Source organism: Tamandua tetradactyla, chromosome 5 (assembly GCF_023851605.1).
Source record: "Tamandua tetradactyla isolate mTamTet1 chromosome 5, mTamTet1.pri, whole genome shotgun sequence".
In the NCBI taxonomy this organism is placed as follows: domain Eukaryota; kingdom Metazoa; phylum Chordata; class Mammalia; order Pilosa; family Myrmecophagidae; genus Tamandua; species Tamandua tetradactyla.
The window spans coordinates 114,258,416-114,279,468 of record NC_135331.1 but is presented as its reverse complement, the minus strand read 5'-3'; the positions used below and the strand labels follow the sequence as shown (position 1 = coordinate 114,279,468).

The 21,053-nt window shown below is 37.1% G+C and overlaps 1 protein-coding gene across 3 annotated transcripts in view; it reads left to right on the top strand.

Annotated features, from left to right (window-relative positions):
• HMGCLL1 (3-hydroxy-3-methylglutaryl-CoA lyase like 1) overlaps positions 1 to 21,053 on the top strand; it is a 152,380-nt gene that overhangs the window by 79,159 nt on the left and 52,168 nt on the right. For all 3 annotated transcript variants that reach the window (XM_077159236.1, XM_077159237.1, XM_077159238.1), the window contains exons 6-7: positions 590 to 653; positions 10,069 to 10,257. In XM_077159236.1, coding sequence (XP_077015351.1) covers positions 590 to 653; positions 10,069 to 10,257 — 253 coding nt within the window. The remainder of the gene's footprint in view (positions 1 to 589; positions 654 to 10,068; positions 10,258 to 21,053) is intronic.

Below are 21,053 nucleotides of genomic sequence, written 5' to 3'. Positions count from 1 at the left end.
TAGGATAACTTTATTCGCAGTCTTTTAAACACAGACTAGACACTCTTCAGTTTGGAATGATTTAGGTACACCCACGAGAGAAAAACAAGATGAATTCTGAGGTTGTGGCCAATTCTAGGAGTTTGGGGTGATTAATGACTATAACAAAATGAGGCAAAAACATCCAGATGGGAGTAAAGAGAACTTCAGTTAATCACTTACATGCTCTCTATATATGATTTCACAGACAGTTGAATGCATGTAATTATTTAATTCATTGTGTGTACTATGTAATTCATTGGTATTTTTTTGTTTTGAATATTATTATGTTGCTATAGTATAAACAACCTCACAAGGCATCACCTGTTATCTTGATCTGCCATTAAATAACATGCATTGAATTGTAATTATTAGAGAGATGAAAATACAAATTAAAAGGAAAATGCTCCAAATTGTTTTCTTTGGTCTGAGAATAAAATAATAATGACGCATGAGTGGAAAATCAATTTTCCTGATGCATTTTTGGCTATTTCTTAATTTCATAAAATGAAAATTAGGAAATGGTTTCTCCACAGATGTATATTTATACGATTCTATATTTTAAATTTAGGTATGTGTCTTGTGCCCTGGGCTGTCCATACGAAGGAAGCATCACACCACAAAAAGTGACAGAAGTAAGACACATCTCTGGTCTTTTCTGGATATGGTAAAATGTGGTATATTGTTTCTTAAAGTTGGCTATTTCCTTTATCATTTATGGCATCTACTTGGCAAAGACTAAAAGGCAGCATGCTATGGGAGATTATCCCTACAGACATTAGATCACTTAATTGATAGCTTCATTTTGACAATGAAGATCTGTATATTGACTACAACTTTTCAAAATTAAATAATAGTTGAGAATTGTTATTTGGGCACTCAAAAGTGGAAGGAATGAAAACACGCATTCTGTTTTTATGAGAATAGAACGTGGTGAGTGACTTTCCCACTGTCTGTCAGAAGGTCGGGGCAATTTGTGTACACACATTCAAATTTTACCTTGGTTGCTTACATAGTATCGCTCTGTTTTTCTCCTCCATACTTGGCACTTATGCCGCTGAATAACCTGTTTCATTTTTTGTTGTTGTTGATTTTCCTTTGAGATCCTATGAAATTTATGTGTTTTCAAGGTGTAATTATTCTTGAGCTATTTTAAAACAATAGATTATAGTCATTAAGAACCTGCTTGTCAAAGTTCATTATCTAATTACTATTCTTGTTTCTTAATGAATGACAATGAATACAAAATGCTCTATCTTTGAGATTATATTAAACTAGCTCATAAATTCATTTGTATGCAAAGCATATTAAGGAGCACCTGTTAAGGATGTTGGTCAATTTAGCGAAGATAGGATTAGTAGACAGTCAAAGCTGCCCTAACTAGGCAGGATAAACTCTCAGTTCAGCTTAAGCCGTTCCTCTTTTGTGCATTCATTTTAACTTTTGAAATTTGCTACAGAATTTTCAAATGTGACATATCCCATGTTCAATTGTTTAAACAAGATTCTTGCACACAGAAGCAATGTACATATTAATTAGTTACTTTCATTTTCTAGTTCTTCATTTGTATGGGACCCTTCCAAGGCTCTGTTATTAATTTGTATTCACAATTATATATGCTTTTCTTAGAGAGCACCTTCAAACTTCCGTAACTTCAGGACCCACAAAACCTGGATACACCTCTGCCTATTCACCAACCCTTTGCTTTCTGCCTTGTGCCTCATTCCATCTTTAGATGAATCACACACATCCTCATTCTCTCCTTTCTTTTTTTTTTGGATTCTCTCCTTTCTTGCACTGGAATGTATGAGATACTGCTGAAGGGTCATGCAACAGGTAGATTGGAATCATTAGAAATTTGTGATAATCAACATTAAAGGGATCTTCTGTGCTATCCCCATACATTTTGTGATCAATTCATTCTCCTACTCCCTGAAATGGCAATTACTACCTTTGTTCACTCTGTTCAAGCTTGTTTCCTTTTCTGTATGTACAATTGATCCCTTTCAACAAAATCTTCCCCTTGACTCTTGAAAATGTTCAAGCCTTTTCCACCTGAAAAATGTTTTTCTTATTCCATGCTTTTTTAGTTATTTATTTATGTCCAGCTAAGCTTCTTGAATAGGCAGTCTGGAGTAATGATTTCCATTACCTCATATACTACCTGTCATGGTCAGCTTCGTGTGTCAGCTTGATCAAGTGGTGGTACCTGTTTGTCTGGTTGGGCAACTGCGGGCCTGTCTGTTGCGATGAGGACATTTCATAGAATTAGATCATGATCATGTCAGCTGCATCCACAGCTGATTCCATTTGTAATCAGCCAAGGGGAGTGTCTTCTGCAATGGGTGATGCTCAATCTAATCACTGGAAGCCTTTTAAGGAGGATTCAGAAGAGACAGGCTCTTCCTGCTTCAGCTGGTGAGCCTCTCCTATGGAGTTTGTCTAGACCCTCCATTGGAATCGTTGGCTTCACAACCTGCCCTGCGGACTTTGGACTCTGCGTTTCCGCAGTCACATGAGACATTTTAATAAATTTTATGTTTGCGAGTGTTCCCTGTTGATTCTGCTTCTCTAGAGAACCCTAACTAATACATCTTGGTGCCAGGAGTGGTTCTTAAGAAACAGAATCTTAAAAATGGGTTTTTATGAATGGTATTCTACTCTGACTGAACTTAAAGGCACTAAGGACTCTGATTCCCATAATCAGAATGACACTTCCAATCCATGGAGTGAGTTGGCAAAAGAGATAGTCAAAATATCACCATTCAATTCTCCTAATGCTTCACTTGTACGAAGCCATGCTCTGGGGGACAATGTTTTTGACACCTTTACAGAGTTTTGTGGAAATAAGAGGTATAGAAATGTTGGCTGGTTGTTGTTAGATACACTGGCTACATTAAGGAGTGAAAGGGATGGGCTTAAGACTTCAAATGAGAAGCTTAAGTGTCGTCTGACAGAGGTAGTCATTTCTATGAGTATCCTGAAGGAAAACCATATTTCCTGTAGCCATAGATTTGAGATCTCTGAAAATCAGACTTAGAATCTTATTGTTACAGTAGCAACTTTACAATGTAAACCGAAATCTCAGTGTTGCATGGTGTCAGCTGCTAACGTGAGGACATTGATTGGAAAGGAAAGAATGGGATCCTGAAAAATGGGATGGTGACATAGAGATTGATAATGATGTCAGGGATGGGGGTTGAAACCCTAGATCATGCTGAGTCTTCTCTAGATAACCCTGTAATAGTCTACCCTGAGGACATAGCCATCCTACCTCCAGCCTGCCTTGAGGAGTTGGCCAGCCAACCTCCTCCTGAAGGGATTAGCCCTAGAGTGATTAATTCCGTTTCACCAGATGAAACTGCAAATGAATGCCCTGAAGCAAATGGCTTGAAAGATATTTCTAATTCTTTTCATGACCCACCCCCACCACCTCTCATTTCTCCAGACCTATAACTAGACTAATGTCCCAACAGGCCCCTAAAGGTGAGGTATGAAGTATCACACATGAGGAGGTATGTTATACTCCAAAAAAGACTATTTGAGTTTTCCAATTTATATAGACAGAAATCAGGGGAATATGTGTGGCAATGGATTTTAAGGGTGTGTGATAATGGTGGGAGGAATATAAGGCTGGATCAGGCTGAATTTATTGATATGGGCCCACTAAGCAGAGATTCTGCATTCGATGTTATGGCTCAAGGGGTTAGAAAAGGTATTAACAATTTGTTTGGGTGGTTGGTTGAAACATGTCAGAGGTGGCCGACATTACCTGAGGTTGAAATGCCAGAACTGCCCTGGTATAATGTAGATGAGGGGATCCAGAGGCTTAGAGAGATTGGAATGTTATAGTAGATTTATCAGGCAAAGCTTGCTCTTACACCCCAGGAATGTCTGGAGGATGCACCTTTTACCAGAACAATGAGAAATAAATTTGAGACTAGCACCATTATCATTGAAGAACTCTGTAGTTGTACTTCTCTGTAGGTCAGATATTACTGTAGGAACTGCTGACACTAAGCTGGAATCCTTAAACACAATGGGGATGACAGGATCCCAAGTTGGCAGAAGCCAGATGGTAACACTTAATCACCAAAGACAGGGTGGACGTGGCTATTATAATAGACAGCAAACTCAAAGGAGGTGTCAAAATTATATGACACGCAGAGATATATGGCATTGGCTAGTAAATCATGGGGTACCTAGAAATACAATAGAAGGGCAGTCTACTAAATTCTTGTTTGAGCTGTATAAACAAAAGAGTTCCAGGTCAAGTGAACAGAAGTCTAACCTGAATTACAAAAACACAGAGTCACGGCCCCTTAATCAATTTCCAGACTTGAGGCAGTTTACAGACCCTGAGCCCCTTGAATGAAGGGGAGGCCAGGTTCCTTTGGGGAAGAACCCTGTTACACTGCCACAAATTTATACTGTTGATTTTCCTCCCAGCCTTCCCCAAGGAGACCGAAAGCCTTTTACCAGGGTAATTGTGCATTGGGGAAAAGGAAATGATCAGATATTTTGGGGATTATTAGACACTGGTTCAGAAGTGACATTAATTCCAGGGGACCCAAAATATCACTCTGGTCCACCAGTTAGAGTGGGGGCTTATGGAGGCCAGGTGATCAATGGAGTTTTAGCTCAGGTCTGTCTCACAGTGGGTCCAGTGGGCCCCTGGACCTATTCTGTAGTTATTCCCCCAGTTCCAGAATGTATAATTGGTATAGACATACTGAGCAACTGGCAGAATCCCACATTGGCTCTCTAACTCATGCAGTGAGGGCTATGGTGGTGGGAAAGGCCAAATGGAAGACACTAGGACTGCCCCTACCTATTACAATAGTAAATCAGAAGCAATATCAGATTCCTGGAGGAATCTTGTCCGCAGGGACCTTGATCGTTTCTCCCTCCCACAAGACATCACACTGGTCCATTATATTGATGATATCATGTTAATTGGACCTTGTGAGCAAGAAGTAGCAACTATTCCAGAAATACTGGTAAGGCATTTGTGTGTCAGAGGATGGGAGATAAATTCCACAAAAATACAGGGGTTCCACCTCAGTGAAATTTCTAGGTGTCCAGTGGTGTGGGGCATGTTGAGATATCCCTTCTAAGGTAAAGGATAAGTTGCTGCATCTGGCCCCTCTTATGACTGAAAAAGAGGCACAATGCCTAGTTGGTCTCTTTGGATTTTGGTGACAACATATTCCTCATTTGGGTGTGATTACTCCGGCCCATTTATTGAGTGACCAGAAAAGCTGCTAATTTTGAGTGGGAACCTGAACAAAAAGAGGATCTGCGACAGGTCCAGGCTGCTGTACAGGCTGCTCTGCTACTTGGGCCATATGATCCAGCAGATATGATGTTACTGGAAGTGTCATGGCAAACAGAGATGCTGTCTGGAGCCTTTGGCAGGCCCCTATAGGAGAATCACAATGCAGACCCTTAGGATTTTGGAGCAAAGCCTTGCCATCCGCTGCAGAGAACTACTCTCCTTTTGAGAAACAGCTTTTGGCCTGCTAATGGGCCTTAGTAGAGACTGAATGCTTAACAATGGGCCACCAAGTTGCCATGAGACCTGAGTTGCCTATCATGAGCTGGGTGTTGTCTGACCCACCAAGCCATGAAGTTGGGTGTGCACAGCAGCACTCTATTGTAAAATGGAAATGGTATATACGAGATAGGGCCAGAGCAGGTCTTGAAGGCACAAGTAAGTTACATGAAGTGGCCCAAATGCCCATGATCTCCACTCCTGCCACATTACCTTCTTTCCCAGACCAAAGCTATGGCCTCTTGGGGAGTTCCTTGCAATGAATTGACTGAGGAAGAGAAAACTCAGGCCTGGTTTACAGATGGTTCAGCACGATATGCAGGTACCACCCAAAAGTGGACAACTGAAGCACTACAACCCCTCTGAAGGACAGTGGTGAGAGGAAATCCTCCCAGTGGGCAGAACTTGGAGCAGTGCACCTGGTTGTTCATTTTGCTTGGAAGAAAAACTGGCTAGAGGTGAGTTTATATACTGACTCATGGGCTGTTGCTAATGATTTGGCTGGATGGTCAGGGACTTAGAAAGACCGTAATTGGTGACAAAGAGGTCTGGGGAAGAAGTATGTGGATAGACCTTTCTGAGTGGGCTGAAAACATGAAGATATTTTGTGTCCCATGTGAATTCTCACCAGAAGGTGACTTTAGCAGAGGAAGATTTTAATAACCAAGTGGATAAGATGACCTGTTCTGTGGATACCAGTCAACCTCTTTCCCCAGCAACTCCTGTCATTGTCCAATAGGCTCATGAACAAAGTGGTCATGGTGGTAGGGATGGAGGTTATGCATGGGCTCAGCAACATGGACTTCCACTCACCAAGTCTTCCTTGGATACAGCTACTGCTGAGTGCCCAGTCTGCCTGCAGCAGAGACCTACACTCAGCCCCTCATATGGCACCATTCCCCGAGGTGACCAGCCAGCTACCTGGTGGCAGGTTGATTACATTGGACCACTCCCTTCATGGAAGGGGCAGCGATTTGTTCTAACTGAAATAGATGCATACTCTGGATATGGATTTGCTTTCCCTGCATGCAATGCTTCTGCCAAAACTACCATCTGTGGGATTACAGAATGCCTTATCCATCATCATGGTATTCCACATAGCATTGCTTCAGCTCAAGGAACACACTTCATGGCAAATGAAGTGTGGGAATGGGTACATGCTCATGGAATTCTCTGGTCTTACCATGTTCCCCATCATCCAGAAGCAGCTGGATTGATAGAACGGTGGAATGGCCTTTTGAAAACTCAATTACAGTGCCAACTAGATGACAATACCTTGAAAGGCTGGGGTAATGTTCTCCAGGAAGCTGTATATGCTCTGAATCAGCTTCTGCTGTGTGGTGCTGTTTCTCCCATAGTCAGGATCCCTGGGTCCAGGAACCAAGGGGTGGAAATCGGAGTGGTATCACTCACTATTACCCCTAGTGATCCACTAGGAAAATTTTTGCCTCCTGTCCCTGCAACCATGTGCTCTGCTGGTCTACAGGTTTTAGTTCCAAAAGGGGGAGTGCTTCCTCCAGGAGAAACAACAATGTTTCCATTGAACTGGAATCTAAGACTGCCACCTGGTCACTTTGGGCTATTCATGCCCCTGGATCAACAAGCCAAGAAGGGAATTGCATTATTGTCTGGGGTGATTGACCCTGACTATCAGGGGAAAATAGAACTGCAACTATACAATGGAAGTAAAGAAGAGTTTTCTTGGAATATAGGAGATTCCCTAGGACGTCTTTTAGTACTACCATGCCCTGTGATTAAAATCAATGGAAAACTGAAGCAGCCCAATCCAGGCAGGACTACCAGTGGGTCTGAAACTTCAGGAATGAAGGTTTGGGTTACCCCACCAGGCAAAGAACCACGGCCTGCTGAAGTGCTTGCTGAGGGTAAAGTGAACATGGAATGGGTCGTGGAAGAAGGTAGTGATAAATATGAACTATGACCACATGATCAGCTACAGGAATGAGGACTCTGATACTGTTTTTTTCCTGTTATACTATTTAAGTTGTAAGATATCAAGTTTAAGAATGAGTATTACCCAAGGACTTGCACCCTATACTGGAGAGAGTTACTGTGTTTTCAGTTATATGCAGGACAGTTGAATATTGTTAGGTGAAAGAAAAAATGTGTGTTTTAATGTTCTTTATTTAGAAATTAAGTGTGGTTTAAGTTGATATATATAGCTGCCACGTTGACAGGGGGTGGACTGTCATGGTCTGCTTCATGTGTCAATTTGGCCAAGTGGTGGTACCTGTTTGTCTGGTTGGGCAAGTACGGGCCTGTCTGTTGCGATGAGGACATTTCATAGAATTAGATCATAATCACCTCAGCTGCATCCACAGCTGATTCCATTTGTAATCAGCCAATAGGAGTGTCTTCTGCAATGGGTGATGCTCAGTCTAATCATTGGAAGCCTTTTAAGGAGGATTCAGAAGAGACAGGCTCTCTTCCTGCTTCGGCTGGTGAGCTTCTCCTATGGTGTTCATCCAGACCCCCCCATAGGAATCATCGGCTTCACAGCCTGCCCTGTGGATTTTGGACTCTGCATCCCCATGGTCAAAAGTGAGGCACTTTTATAAATTTTATATTTGTGAGTGTTCCCTGTTGATTCTGTTTCTCTAGAGAACCCTAACTACTGCAGTACCAATCTTCATCATACTCCAAGATGATGTTTGAAAGTACTCTTTTATAAGATCATTACTTATCGCTTGTGTCAAGATATTCAAGAGCATTTTCAGTCCTCATCTTCTTACTTTACCTCTCATCAAAATTCAGGACTGATGATCATGCCCTCCTTCCTGATACCCTTGTTTTCATCCCATGTATTCCCTCAACACTACACTTAGGGTTTTTATCCAACTGGTTATGTTTCTCTCTCAGTCCACTTTGAAGGCCCATTCTCCTCTACCTCTACTCATGGAGGAATCAAAGTATTTAATGGGCATTGGAAGAGATAAGCCATATGCTTTATCCAAGTTGCCATCCAGTAAAAATGGCTAACTTGAATTACCTTCCAAGTACCTACCAATCAGTGTTTGATTTGAGACAAAAAGACTTCATCTGAAACATAAATCTGATTAGATCACCACCACCCAGATCTATCAGGGCTTGTTATTGTTTTTATGGTAAAATCCTTTAACAAAAATCCTAAACTTGATATGCCAGGTTTGGGGTCTGCCCCATGCCTAACTCTTCAGTCTTATTTTATTTCATTCCCTGTTGGTTTTTTGTTTTACCATCATACCGTCCTTGACTATTTGACTGTTTTTCCTACCTGGAATATCTTTGCATTTCATATTCAGCTCCCTGGAACACACTAACTTTTGCATTTGATATTCTAACCCGGAATAGTCTTCCCATATCCTTCTTTCTCATCCTCTTTAACAATTTTATTCCTACTTTATTTTGAGTTGTCATTTAGCCCCTTCTTGCTTGGAAGATCTAGGTCAATGTCCTTTGTTACATATTCTTAGGATCCTATTCCTTTCTTTGAAAATTCTTATTTTAGCTTTTGTTTATGCGTTCCTGAGTAGGATTGACCAAAGTTTGCCCCTACTTAATGCTTGGCTTGATGAGAGCATGAGCTATGTCAATATTTGTTCCTCCAATATATCCCAGCACCTGGCACAATGCCTGGAATAGAATAGGCACTGAAGAATTATATGAGTGAATGAATGAGTGAGGGACTGTGTGCCAGTTGATGAATAAAGTGGTTTCTAGAAAATCTCATTTCAAATAAGGACATTAAGGTTTAGGAAATATGCTAAATGATGCTGCATGTTGTCTGCATTTTACAGATTAGAGACTAAAGCTTTAATAGGCTTATCTTCTGCCCAGTATCACATGATTGGTATAAGTTGAAACTGAAATCCTGGCCTGTTTCTAAAAACCATGTTTTTGCCAACATGTTACACTACCTTCGTGCAAATTCACATCGTCTTTGAGAGTAACATGAGTCATTTGACTTGAAAGGATTTTAAAATTTACCCACAACTGCATTAATCTATAAACCAGAAAACTAAGCCACAAATATTGTGACTATCAATTAATTATGAAATTATTTAATGACAGAGCTAAAACTACTATTGCTATCTCTTCATACTGAATCTAATGCCTTGAACAATACTCTTTCCAAAGTACTTCTGTGATGCTTCTACCCTATTAAAGTTTGAAAAAAATAAGCTTCTTATCAATTGCAATTGTAGCTTCTAGTTTTAAAATTGATCATTTATATAGAATAAAAGATATAACTCTAGAGAAAATTTGAATATTATAAAAAGATAACATCAATAATGTCATTTCAAGATTTTTGTAATCCTTAGGATTTGATGAGGAAGGAAAAGGATGGGAAAACCAAAATATATGTTTTCCAGGTGATAGAAGTTCTGGGTAACTGATATTAGCTGTGAATTTTTACCTCTAGATGAAATTTGCTAAGGAAAATCAAGGTTTGTGACTTCATTTCCATTGTTGTAATGATACTTCACCTTTTTCAACAGGTGTCTAAGAGATTGTATGGCATGGGCTGTTATGAAATTTCTCTGGGAGATACAATTGGAGTGGGAACTCCAGGAAGCATGAAAAGAATGTTGGAAAATGTCATGAAAGAAATACCACCAGGGGTTCTTGCTGTTCACTGTCATGACACGTATGGACAAGCCTTAGCAAATATACTTACAGCCCTTCAGGTATTTTTATCCTATATGTGTGTGTTTGTGCATGTGTGTACATGGATACGTGCCTTTGTTTTTAATATCTGGTTTTAAACATTGCTGAGAGCTTTAATTGAAGTAATATTTATGAAATGTCATAAATATAATGCTTAAGCAGTACCTGCACATAAGAATTATCTCAGCAAATATTTGTAAGTAGCACATGTTTATTAGGACAAAGTGGCCTCGTTACTATTTATTTGATTTGTAAGATCTTTGAATTTGTTCTTTCAAAATATTAATCCTTTCAGAGCTATACCCACTTGTTTGAACTCCCACATGCTCTCACCCACAAAACTTAATAGACTAAAATATGATGGCATTTTGAGGCTTTGAAAGCACAAAAATAGTTTGGATTCTATTGTAATCACATCACTAATACTCCTTTTGCTAATGTGGTTCTCTATGATGAGAAGCTATGAAATAGAGAATATTTTTAAAGATGTGTCCTTAAATGTTGGCAAGTTTATTTGTTACATAAATCCTGTTTCTTGTTAAGTATATTCCATTAGATGATCAGAATTAAGAGATCTAGAAAGTTGGTAGACTAAAAATTAATTATTAAATTCTAACAACAACTCAGTTATTTTAAATGTACTTATTTAAAAGAATAGAGATAAATAGCATTTTAAGTATTAATTTAAATCTAATGTTAATTTCCTAAACTTTGCGAGAGATAGATTCATTTGATGTTCTTAGAACTAATATTTTGACAACTGAAGATTAGACTGTATGAAATCCTCTTAGTGAGACTGTAACTCAATATGTAAAACTTAACGTCACAGTCCTAAAGTGTTCAATTGTTTAAAAAGTTTTTAAAAAATATGAAGATCAAGCCCAGCAAGGGCTTATTTTGACACTGCAACATATGTGCACAAATCCTGATTTATCCTCTGAAAGCAAGCAAGGAACATAGTATTAAATCAGAGAGAAGAAAAAATTGTTTTCCCATCGTCTTTTGGCTGTGGGAATTTTTACAATTTTCCTTCCCTAGGTATTCTCGATTCTAAAGCAATAGAGAATTAGGCATCACATCAGGATTCCGTGCTCAGCAACAACTGTAACACTGAGGAAGTTCCTGGATAGTAACCCCGCTCCCCTTTCTCTGAATGGATATATCCTATGTAAGGTTATACTTTGAGAAACATAATACTTATCAGTGTGGCATATTTTTATTATATTGAATGCCTGTTTAATTCAGTTCCCTGTGATAAAGGACTATTGTACACAATCTAGGAATCCAAACTCCTTTGTCTGACCTTTGTCTGCCTCTTGAAAAGGACCAAATGAGAAACATGACTGACGGCCCAAGGTAATTTTAATACTTAGCAGAGTACTATCGAAAGAGGTAATATTAAAATCATTTCTAGATATTCCAGGCAAGTAGTAAGCAGAAGGTTATATACTAAAAACAAATGAAAGTCTTCAAAACAAAAATTGTTATGAGAGACAGTGACATTGATGATAAATGATAAAAGGATCAATCTATCAACAACTAATCACAGCTACAATCTTAAACATGCCTAACAACAGGGTCTCAAAATAAATGAAGCAAAAGTTGACACAATTGAAGAGAGAGGTCAATAAAGGTCAAAATTCCTATTTGTCTGAAACTGGCTTCCTCTCATTTTTTTCCTGTTGCACTTCCTCTTTTTCCCTCTCTTGTGAAACTTCAAATATTAAGTGATCAAAATATCATCTGGTTGATTTACATGTACTCTAGGACAATTTAGTCCAGATAAAAAACAAATTTTAAAGAAAGAAAGTAAAAGTTAATAAACTGTCTCCTTATAACACGAGAAGTATATTTACATAACACCTTTTATTATTATAGCTAAGAGATAAGAAAAAGTTTTCGTTTCAAGCTCTAAAGCTAATTAACCATATAAAAATGATGTTAGCCATGTTTTGATCTGTTCAAGACCAGGGCTAAATGTTTGTGATTTAAATTTCTAGTACTTCTTCCCCTTTAAAATGATTTAAATGAGTTACCACTATTCCCATAACTTCTTTAAAATTATAATGTATAAAATCATATTCAACTAAATAGGAAGGTAATGGATTTTTTAAAAAATTTAATTTTATGAGACTCTTCCAGTGCTAAAATCATAAGGATTAGTATGTTCTTTCAATTGTAATTTCCAAATCCTTACCTAACTTTCAGTGTCCTAAGTTAATTAATAGATAATTTTTAATACATGGGTAGTATCTAAATAAAAAGATACAGAATACTGAGTACTAGATATAATTTTAATTGCTCTTACAGCTTAAAATAACAATAGTATAACAAATATACAAATGCGTTTGGATAATTATATATGTTTGTTTTGTCTCTGTGAAATGGTTAAAATGATATAAATCATCATGGAAAGAATAGCTATACAATTCTTAAATTTCTATTTTCTAGTTTTCTCTTATATCTGGGGAAAAGAAAATGTGATTACTTTGATTAATAAAAGTAATAGTATAAATGGTTAATAATAATAGGTATAATAGTTACAGAGAAATATAAATATGTATACAAAGAATGGATATGATTATCTGTTTTTTTAAGATAGTTACAATTCATGCAGAAGGTTGTACTTGTAAGGTAATTATATTTTAAAATAGTTAAAAGCTCTAAATTTGTTGCTTATTTGTATATTTACATATCTGTGTATGGTATATAAATAAATCCTTTACTGAAAACTGTTACATTAATAATGTACCTTCACAAGAGTAAAATTAGAATTAGAATTTTTTTTCTGTAGAACTATTTTATCCTAACTTCGTAAAAAGTCCTTTTTGTCATCAAATCTTTCTAATGTTTGCTTTTTTATGTTCTCTTAAATAACATTTTAAAAATTTTCTTACATGGAAACATTAAGTTCCTAATTAAAAAAATCATTTCTAAAAAATAAGAAAGAGCCAACCCTACTAGATGTGAGTGTGTGTGAGTGTGTGTGAGTGTGTGTGTGTGAAGAGTGTTTCAGGCAGATGAATCAATATTTTGGCAAAGGCCTTGGGGAAGGGAAGGATCCTGTCTTAAGAGCCGAAAGAGGCTAATATATTAAGGGGAGACTACGGTTTAGAACATTTCTTGAATTAGGGAATTGTGTAGTCTGCGAGTACAGAGAGGGCAAGACTGACACCATGGGGCACTGGCTCACCCTATAGCCAGAGAGGGGGACAGGAAACAAAGCTGAGTCCAAGCACGCTGGAGAGCATGAGTGAGATGGAGAGCAGAGTCCCCCAAAGACCACATACCTTCAGTGAAAGGGTAAACTGGAAAAAATTTCTGTCCACTAAGGGAGAAAGCCAGCATACTCATTTGTCATGGCCTTGGTGTGGGTGGAAAATATAATATTCTTTTATAATTCACCACCTTTAGTTGAGCTTCATGTGCCTAAAGGGTTCGAGTTCACATTGCCTGCATAATTTGAAAGGCCCAAGCAGATGATTTATTCCCAGTTGGCCCTGAGTTGGTAGCATTCTTAGATGCCAGGAAGCATACAAATCTTCTCTGAAAAAGTACAATTTCATTGCAAAATATCCCAAAACTGTTTGGGGTGTGTGTGTGTGTTTGAGTGTATATGTGTGTATGCGTGCATGTGTGTGTTTTGGGCATGGGTTGGATGTTCTACTCTTCAGCAAATTCAGCGGTAGTTAGTTGGAAGTCCGTTTATAAGCATCTGTAACTGTGTATGTATTTTTTTCCTATGTGCAGAAGCTGTTTGTGTATGGAGACAAGGAGCTTAGGAAAACAATGGCATACTTCCAGCTTTGTGTTATATTGCCCTAGTATCTCAATTATAGCCACAGGGTATATAGGTGGATAAGAAGATGGCAGTGGCTTTTTAATAAGCCACATGACTTAAAGCCACAGAGGTTAGTATGTATGAATGATTGAAGAAATGGTCAAAAAGAAAAGATGTGCTGAGGAAGCTAAAAATCTAAAAATTGTAGCTTCTGGTCTTTTCTGTCAGCCACTGCCATCCACAGTCACATAGTTTGATAAGTCACTGACAACATAAGAAAGAAATACACCCTACTTCTCCCTGGAAACTGTGTGCAACTGATCATCTTTAAATGTTATGGAACTTTTATGTATGTAAAAACAAACAGATATGGTGGGTGGAATGTCATAGTAAAAGCACACATGTACTGGTTTTCAGCAGCACCAAGTAGGCAGAATCCACCAGTACCCCCTTCCTATTTCCTGTCATTCCCCATAACAACAATAAGAAAGCAGGCTATTTTTAATGGAAGAGAAAAAATGTATGGAAAAACTTGCCAATGTTTAAGTAGAAGAGAAATCAGAGAAAGTGCAGCTTAATTATGAATATGGCTAACCTTGGCATCAGGAAGTAGTGGCCATACTTCATTTCTTAAAATGGAATCCTTGAAGTGATTTCTAGTAACACTGATGGTGGATGTGGAGTGGATATCATTTGTTTTAATTTTGAGTTGGAGAAAGATTACAGTGTTCCAAAGTGAAGTTAATATTAAAGCAAGGAGACATGAAATAAGTGGAAACTTGGCTACAATGATAGGAAACAAATGAGGGTTATAAATGCAACTTCCCCCCATTTGGTGTGGAAAGCACATACCAACCGTGTAGAAGAGGGATCTTTCTTGGGCTTCCAGGGTTTATGGTAATTTTTATTGCTTAAACATATGACTTGTAGAACTGGAGATGGCTGTATGGAACAAAGAATTTTAATTACCGGATATTACTTAATATAGAGAAGTTATTCTGAGACTATAGATTTAAGTATGGGATATTTATAACCATTCAAAACCAAAAGAGTATGGAAATGAGGTGACAGTCTGTAAAATTTTAGTAACGGAAGAAACTTACATGGGCCAGTAGACTTGTCTTAATTTTTAACATAAAAGTTGAACTTCACTCTCCTGCATATTCTCACATACATAAGTAAAATGCCAGTTGACAAATTGTTTAATCTACTTAATACCCAGCAATTGCTGTCTCTGTTTTTCTCCACTGAAATGATTGGAATCATTAAAACTGGGCAAAAACAGATTAAAATAAATGTGCTACAAACAGTCATGCATTAATTGGTATCATAAAGACAAAATATTATTTAGGTTTCTCCTGAAGAACTATTTTGCTCCTTTTTTTCCTCTTAAGCATAAGTAGACTCTTTGCTAATGTGCTTTTCCTCATAATGTTTTACAGATGTTTATTATTATTCTTTTAGGAAGGCCAAATTATTTGTCTAATTTTTATATCTAAAGAACTCACTTTTTATATTGACTCTCACTAAACCATATTTAAATGCCAACAAACAACATATCTTTCTTCATGTATTGTTTTTCTAAGGTTCTCAAAGAGAATTTCAAAAATTCCTGTCAGAGAACTTTTTTAAAATCTGATTAGCCTCTGTATTTCTCAGTTACTCATCAGTAGAATGGATGTAATGATGCCTTCCTCTGGATTGTGCAAAAATAAAGTGAAATGAGATGCCAATCCTCTAGAGCATTGCCTTGGTAACAGTACTCTTAGTTGATGCTTGCTATTATTGAAATCATCTCAATTTTCCTTCATAATAATTACTACTTTTATTATTCAGATTATTGGTGAGTATAACCAAGAAACATAATGCATTGTGTTGAAAATTTGTTTTGTAAATGCATGTATGAAGTATTATTCATTTCTTCAGCATCTATTAAGTGGCTAAATTGAAATATATGTGCAAGGGATAAAAAAAAGTATTAGGTGGCTGAAGAACCTGAAAGCTGAATGCTCTTATGGAGATTTCATTCATTTATTAAACAGATATTTATTTTTTAACTTTTTATTATAGTAATATATATGCAATTTCAAAGGTTCCCATTTTAACCATTCAAATATGCAATTTGTTGGTACATTTGCAAAATTATGTTGTCATCATCTATCAAAATGTAGGTGTCATACCTACGTTTTGATACCATACAACCAAAACGTTTGGTATCATTAACAAAACATACTCATTATTTCCAACAGAAATCTGCATCCATTAAGTAGTGACTCCCCATTCTCTCACCGTACCATAGCCCCTAGTAACCTGTAATCTGTTGTCTGTCTGTATGAATTTGCTTGTTCTAGGTGTTTCATATCAGCAAGATCATAGAATACTTCTCTTTTTGTGTTGAGTAATTACTTTTAAGGTCTCCAAGATGAGCCCATGACAAGAGAGGGCCCGAGTTCGTGTGTGGCCAGGTGGTGGTGAAGGGAGGGGATGTCTTTTTGGGCTGCTCCCAGACCTGTGATGTGGGTTGGAACGTTCCACTCTTGAGAGCATTAAATTCCATTTTTTCATAAGAGGCTGACCCTCTCATTAAATATATCTAATGCTTGAAACCAAAGACCCTTGGACAGATTTCTCTTTCCAAAAGAGTCTTTTAAAAGATAAGATATGACTCTGTCCATAGGAAGGAAGCAAAGGACTGACTTTTAAAATTGTAGTGCAAAGAAGACCTTCAAAAGCCTGTACTCTAAAATGTCCATAAGAATGAAATGTCAAATAATATCAACATAAAACTCATTCCTATGGTAGTTGTTTTTTTTTAAACTAAATGATTTAACATTTAAAAAGTATTTGTTCTCTCTCCACTTGCCCAAAATTTGACAATTCAACAACATCAACAAAAGTAAACAAGACAAAACAGAACAAAACCAACACCTTTTTTTTTTTGTAAAGTAGGAGAACATTTAGTTTTTTGCTCAAATCAAGGTACCAAGACTCACTATGATGGTATTTCTTGGGCTTCCTGGGTCCATTTGTGACTGTGACCTGGGATAGAATACAGAATCATTTTCTCGCCTTTCCCCAATCTGGTTTTACGTATTTTTTTTCAATAGGTATTTATTTTATCAGACACTGGTATAGATGATAAATAGTATGTAGAAGTTGGTAGTGATGTCAAGAAAACCATTCAACTTAGTTTATTTCAGTATGTACAAAAGTTTTGCAATTGTGACATATTTTGCCTTGCTGCACAATTATTAATTTTTTCTAGTATGGTATTCTGTTAAAATATTCTTGTAGGAAAATGGGATAATGTGCAAGTTACCATCAAAAGAAAAAAAAGATGAAGAAAAGCACACGAGAAGTGTCATCCTTCAAATTTCAAGTGTGTATAAACAGGACTCCTGAGCCACAGAAGTCAGTGAGAGAAAGATGAGCAAAGTATATTCATATATTTTTCCAGTGTTTAGATTTCTTATATCAGTGATGAAGAATGGATACACATGTAAACACTTTTGTTTATTTTAATTTACTTCCAAAACCTTTTTAGATAGTATAAACTTCTCTCAATTTGGCAACAGGTGATCAATTAGTTTTTGCAGTCAGGTATATAATAATTTTCATCGATTTCTATATATTAATGGTTAATTTTTCCTTTTAAAAATACTGATTATTAATTTAAAACAAATTCTTGTTGCTTTGATACCCTTTAGGAAAAAAAATGTAATCTATAGAAAAATCACATCAACTAGTCATATAGTTATTCTTTTCATTCTACTTTCTTCTCTTTTAGGACTTAACTTTGGCTTTTATATTTGTAGGAATTGGGGCTAGGATATGATATGATTCTTACTTGGTATAAGAGATGGAAATTCCAAAACACACAACCTTTTCTAGCACTTCTTCTATCCATTCTGTAACTGTGTCCTCTTATTATTTTAATCTTGTTTTCAATAACTTGTTTTCAACCAACTACTTGTCATTTCTCCCCCAAAACGTATGGCTTTAATTTGGAAATCTTGTTGTTATGCCCTGTTGTTTTATAGAATACATTAAGCTTTTCATTTCCTTATTTTTTTCATGTTTCTTTTTTCCTTATTTTTCTCTTTTGCAAGTTCATATTCACAAGGAAATTTTATGCCCATATACTCTTACCCTTGGAGGTAATATAACATGAAACTTTTCCTTTAGAATATTAGATTGAACTCATCCACTTTGGTATTGAACATAAACTATGACTCTCATGCCTGTATTTTAGCTTAATGCAACATAACCAGTTAATGCTTGTATGCCCAGCACTAAAATAAACAAAAAATTCACAACTGGAAATATTGATAACTGTGGTAGCCAAAAGTCAAGAATCTGTTAGCTAGTCACTCCTGGTTTTGGAAATTTTCCTATCCTGCTAACTAAATTATCCTTTACCTTAAAAAATATGTATGTAACTTTTAAAAATTTTTAATTCAAACAGTTAAGTGAACTAGAACTTTGGAGGCTGTATATGACTTCCCGTGGAACAGAGGGGAGTTCAGGTGAAATGTCACAGGAACCTCGAGGAGATATTGTTTGCAGCAAACCTGGAAGAGTTGTTTTTGTACACTGAAAGCAATGGACAACCACTGGATGTTTTTAGTTGGGGATGATGGATTCATGCCTTGTTCTTGGAAAATCATGCCAAATTCTGGACTGCTATGATTCTCAGTGGGGCAGACTAAGAAGGCAAAAGTATGGGGACCAAGGACACAGAAACTAAGGAGAAGACGACTTCAATTGTCCTGTACCTAGTGATAAATGATAAAAGTGAAGATAAAATGAAGGACATGAATGAGACCTGTCATTCCAATGCATGCCTGAAAGCTTGGAAAAAACAGGCAGATGTCATTAGGATATTTGGTCTTTCCAAGGCTTTGCCAGCTTTATGAGATCAGAGGTGGGGGAACAGTGATGATAATCCTCATTTCATGAGCTCATGCTCCACATTGCTTCTGTCATCCTCCAGGGTTACTCTCCAAAACAATGTGGAGATGCATTCTAGGAGCCTCTTTACTCCTTCGGACAAATAAACTTCCAAAGGTCTACCTGTTACATAGTATAGAATCTACAGTCATACCTAAATTCTATATTCATTAATTTATGTTGTTTAAAAACATTTATGGGGTGATACGACAGTGGCTCAGTGGCAGAGTTCTCGCCTGCCATGCTGGTGACCCGGCTTCAAGTCCCAGTGCCTGCCCATGCAAACAAAGCAAAACAAACAAACAATAAAAAACAGTTATGGTGAGGTTTACCAATTTTTCTTTTTAATTCCCTATACCTTCTGCCACTACCCCTCTTAATCTGAATTTTATCTCACGGAATTTACATGTTATCTGATATTTTCTTTGTGGATACTGTGGGCCTAAATTTAACGTCCTAAATCTATAACAGTCCCATTTACTTTTTCTTTTTTTGGAGTGGGCAAGCACCGGGAATTGAACCCAAACCCAGTTCTCCAGCATGGCAGGCAAGAACTCTGCCTACTGAGCCACAGTGGTCCACCCAGTCCCATTTACTTTTCTATCAACTAACTTTAATAGTATGCATACAATATGGTCCCATACTGCTGCTTCCTCCAATCTTTATGTAATTCTTGTCACAAATGACATGTTTGTATGTTGTGTGTCCAAAACCACTGATTTATCGTTACGTTTTGTTTTAAGTTGCCTTTAGATCCTATAGGAACAAAAAGTGGGATACTAACTAAAAACACAATATAGTACTGGACTTGATATTTAAACACCATTATCTTAACTGGAGATTGTATTTCTTCCTGTGGCGTCAGCCGATTGTCCTGTATCCTTTCCTTTCATCCTACAGAACTCCCTTTAACATCTCTTGTAGGGCGTGTCTAGTGGTGATGAACTCCCTGAACTTTTGTTTATTTGAGAATGTCTTAATCCCTCCCTCATTTTTGAAAATAGTTTTGCTAGAAATGAAATTCTTAGTAAGTTTTTGCTTTCAGCACTTCAGTTACTTCTTCTCATTGCCTTCTTGTCTCCATGGTTGCTGACCGAGACTGGCATTTAATCTTAGTGAGGCTCCCTTGGATGTGACACATTGCTTCTCTCTTATGACTTACAGAATTCTCTCTGCATCTTTCACATTCAACCATTTGACTATAACATGGTGCAGTGTGATCTATTTTTTGGTTTATCCTGCTTGGAGTTTGTTGAGCATTTTGGATGTATATATTCATGTCTTCTGCTAAATTTGGGAAGTTTTCAACCATTATTTCTTTCTTTTTCTTTCCTTCTTTCTTCTCCTTCTGGAACTCCCACAGTGTGTATATAGCTATGCCTGGTGTCCTTAGGTTCCTTAGGCTCTGTTCACATTACCTCATTTTTTTTTCTTTCTGTTTCTCAGACCGGATAATTTCAATTATCTTTTCTTCAAATTCACTGACTCTTTATTCTGCCAGCTCCAAGCTAATACCCCTCTAAGGAGTTGTTAATTTCTGTTACTGTGGTCTTCAGCTCTGTTTACTTCCTTTTAATAATTTTCATCTCTCTATTGATATTCTCTTTGTGTTCATCTGTTGTTTTTCTGATCTCCTTTAGTTCTTTGTTCACGTTTTCCTTTAGATTTTTGAGCCTATTAAGGGCCATTTAAAAAAAAAAGTCTTTCTCTGGTATGTGCCTGGTCTAGTTCTCCTCATTTATTTAATTTTTTCTAATGCTTTAATTTTTTCCTTGGCCTAGACCATCACTTTCTGTTTCATGGTATGTTTTATAATCTTTTGTTGAAACATGGTCATTTTTGATATTTTAATGTGTTATCACTGAAATTTAGACTGAGCATATGTTCCCTAAGTGTGCATCAAACTAATATTGTGACAGAGCTTTCCTTGAATGCTGGAAACTAACAAAAAAGCAAAGAGAAGGAGAAGAAGAAAAAGGAAAACACGTTTTCCAGCCTTTGCAGGTTGACCTGTGAGAGTACTCTCCTTCATAACTTATCTATACAAATAGTTGCAGAATAGCTCCAGGCCAAAGCGTAGAGGCC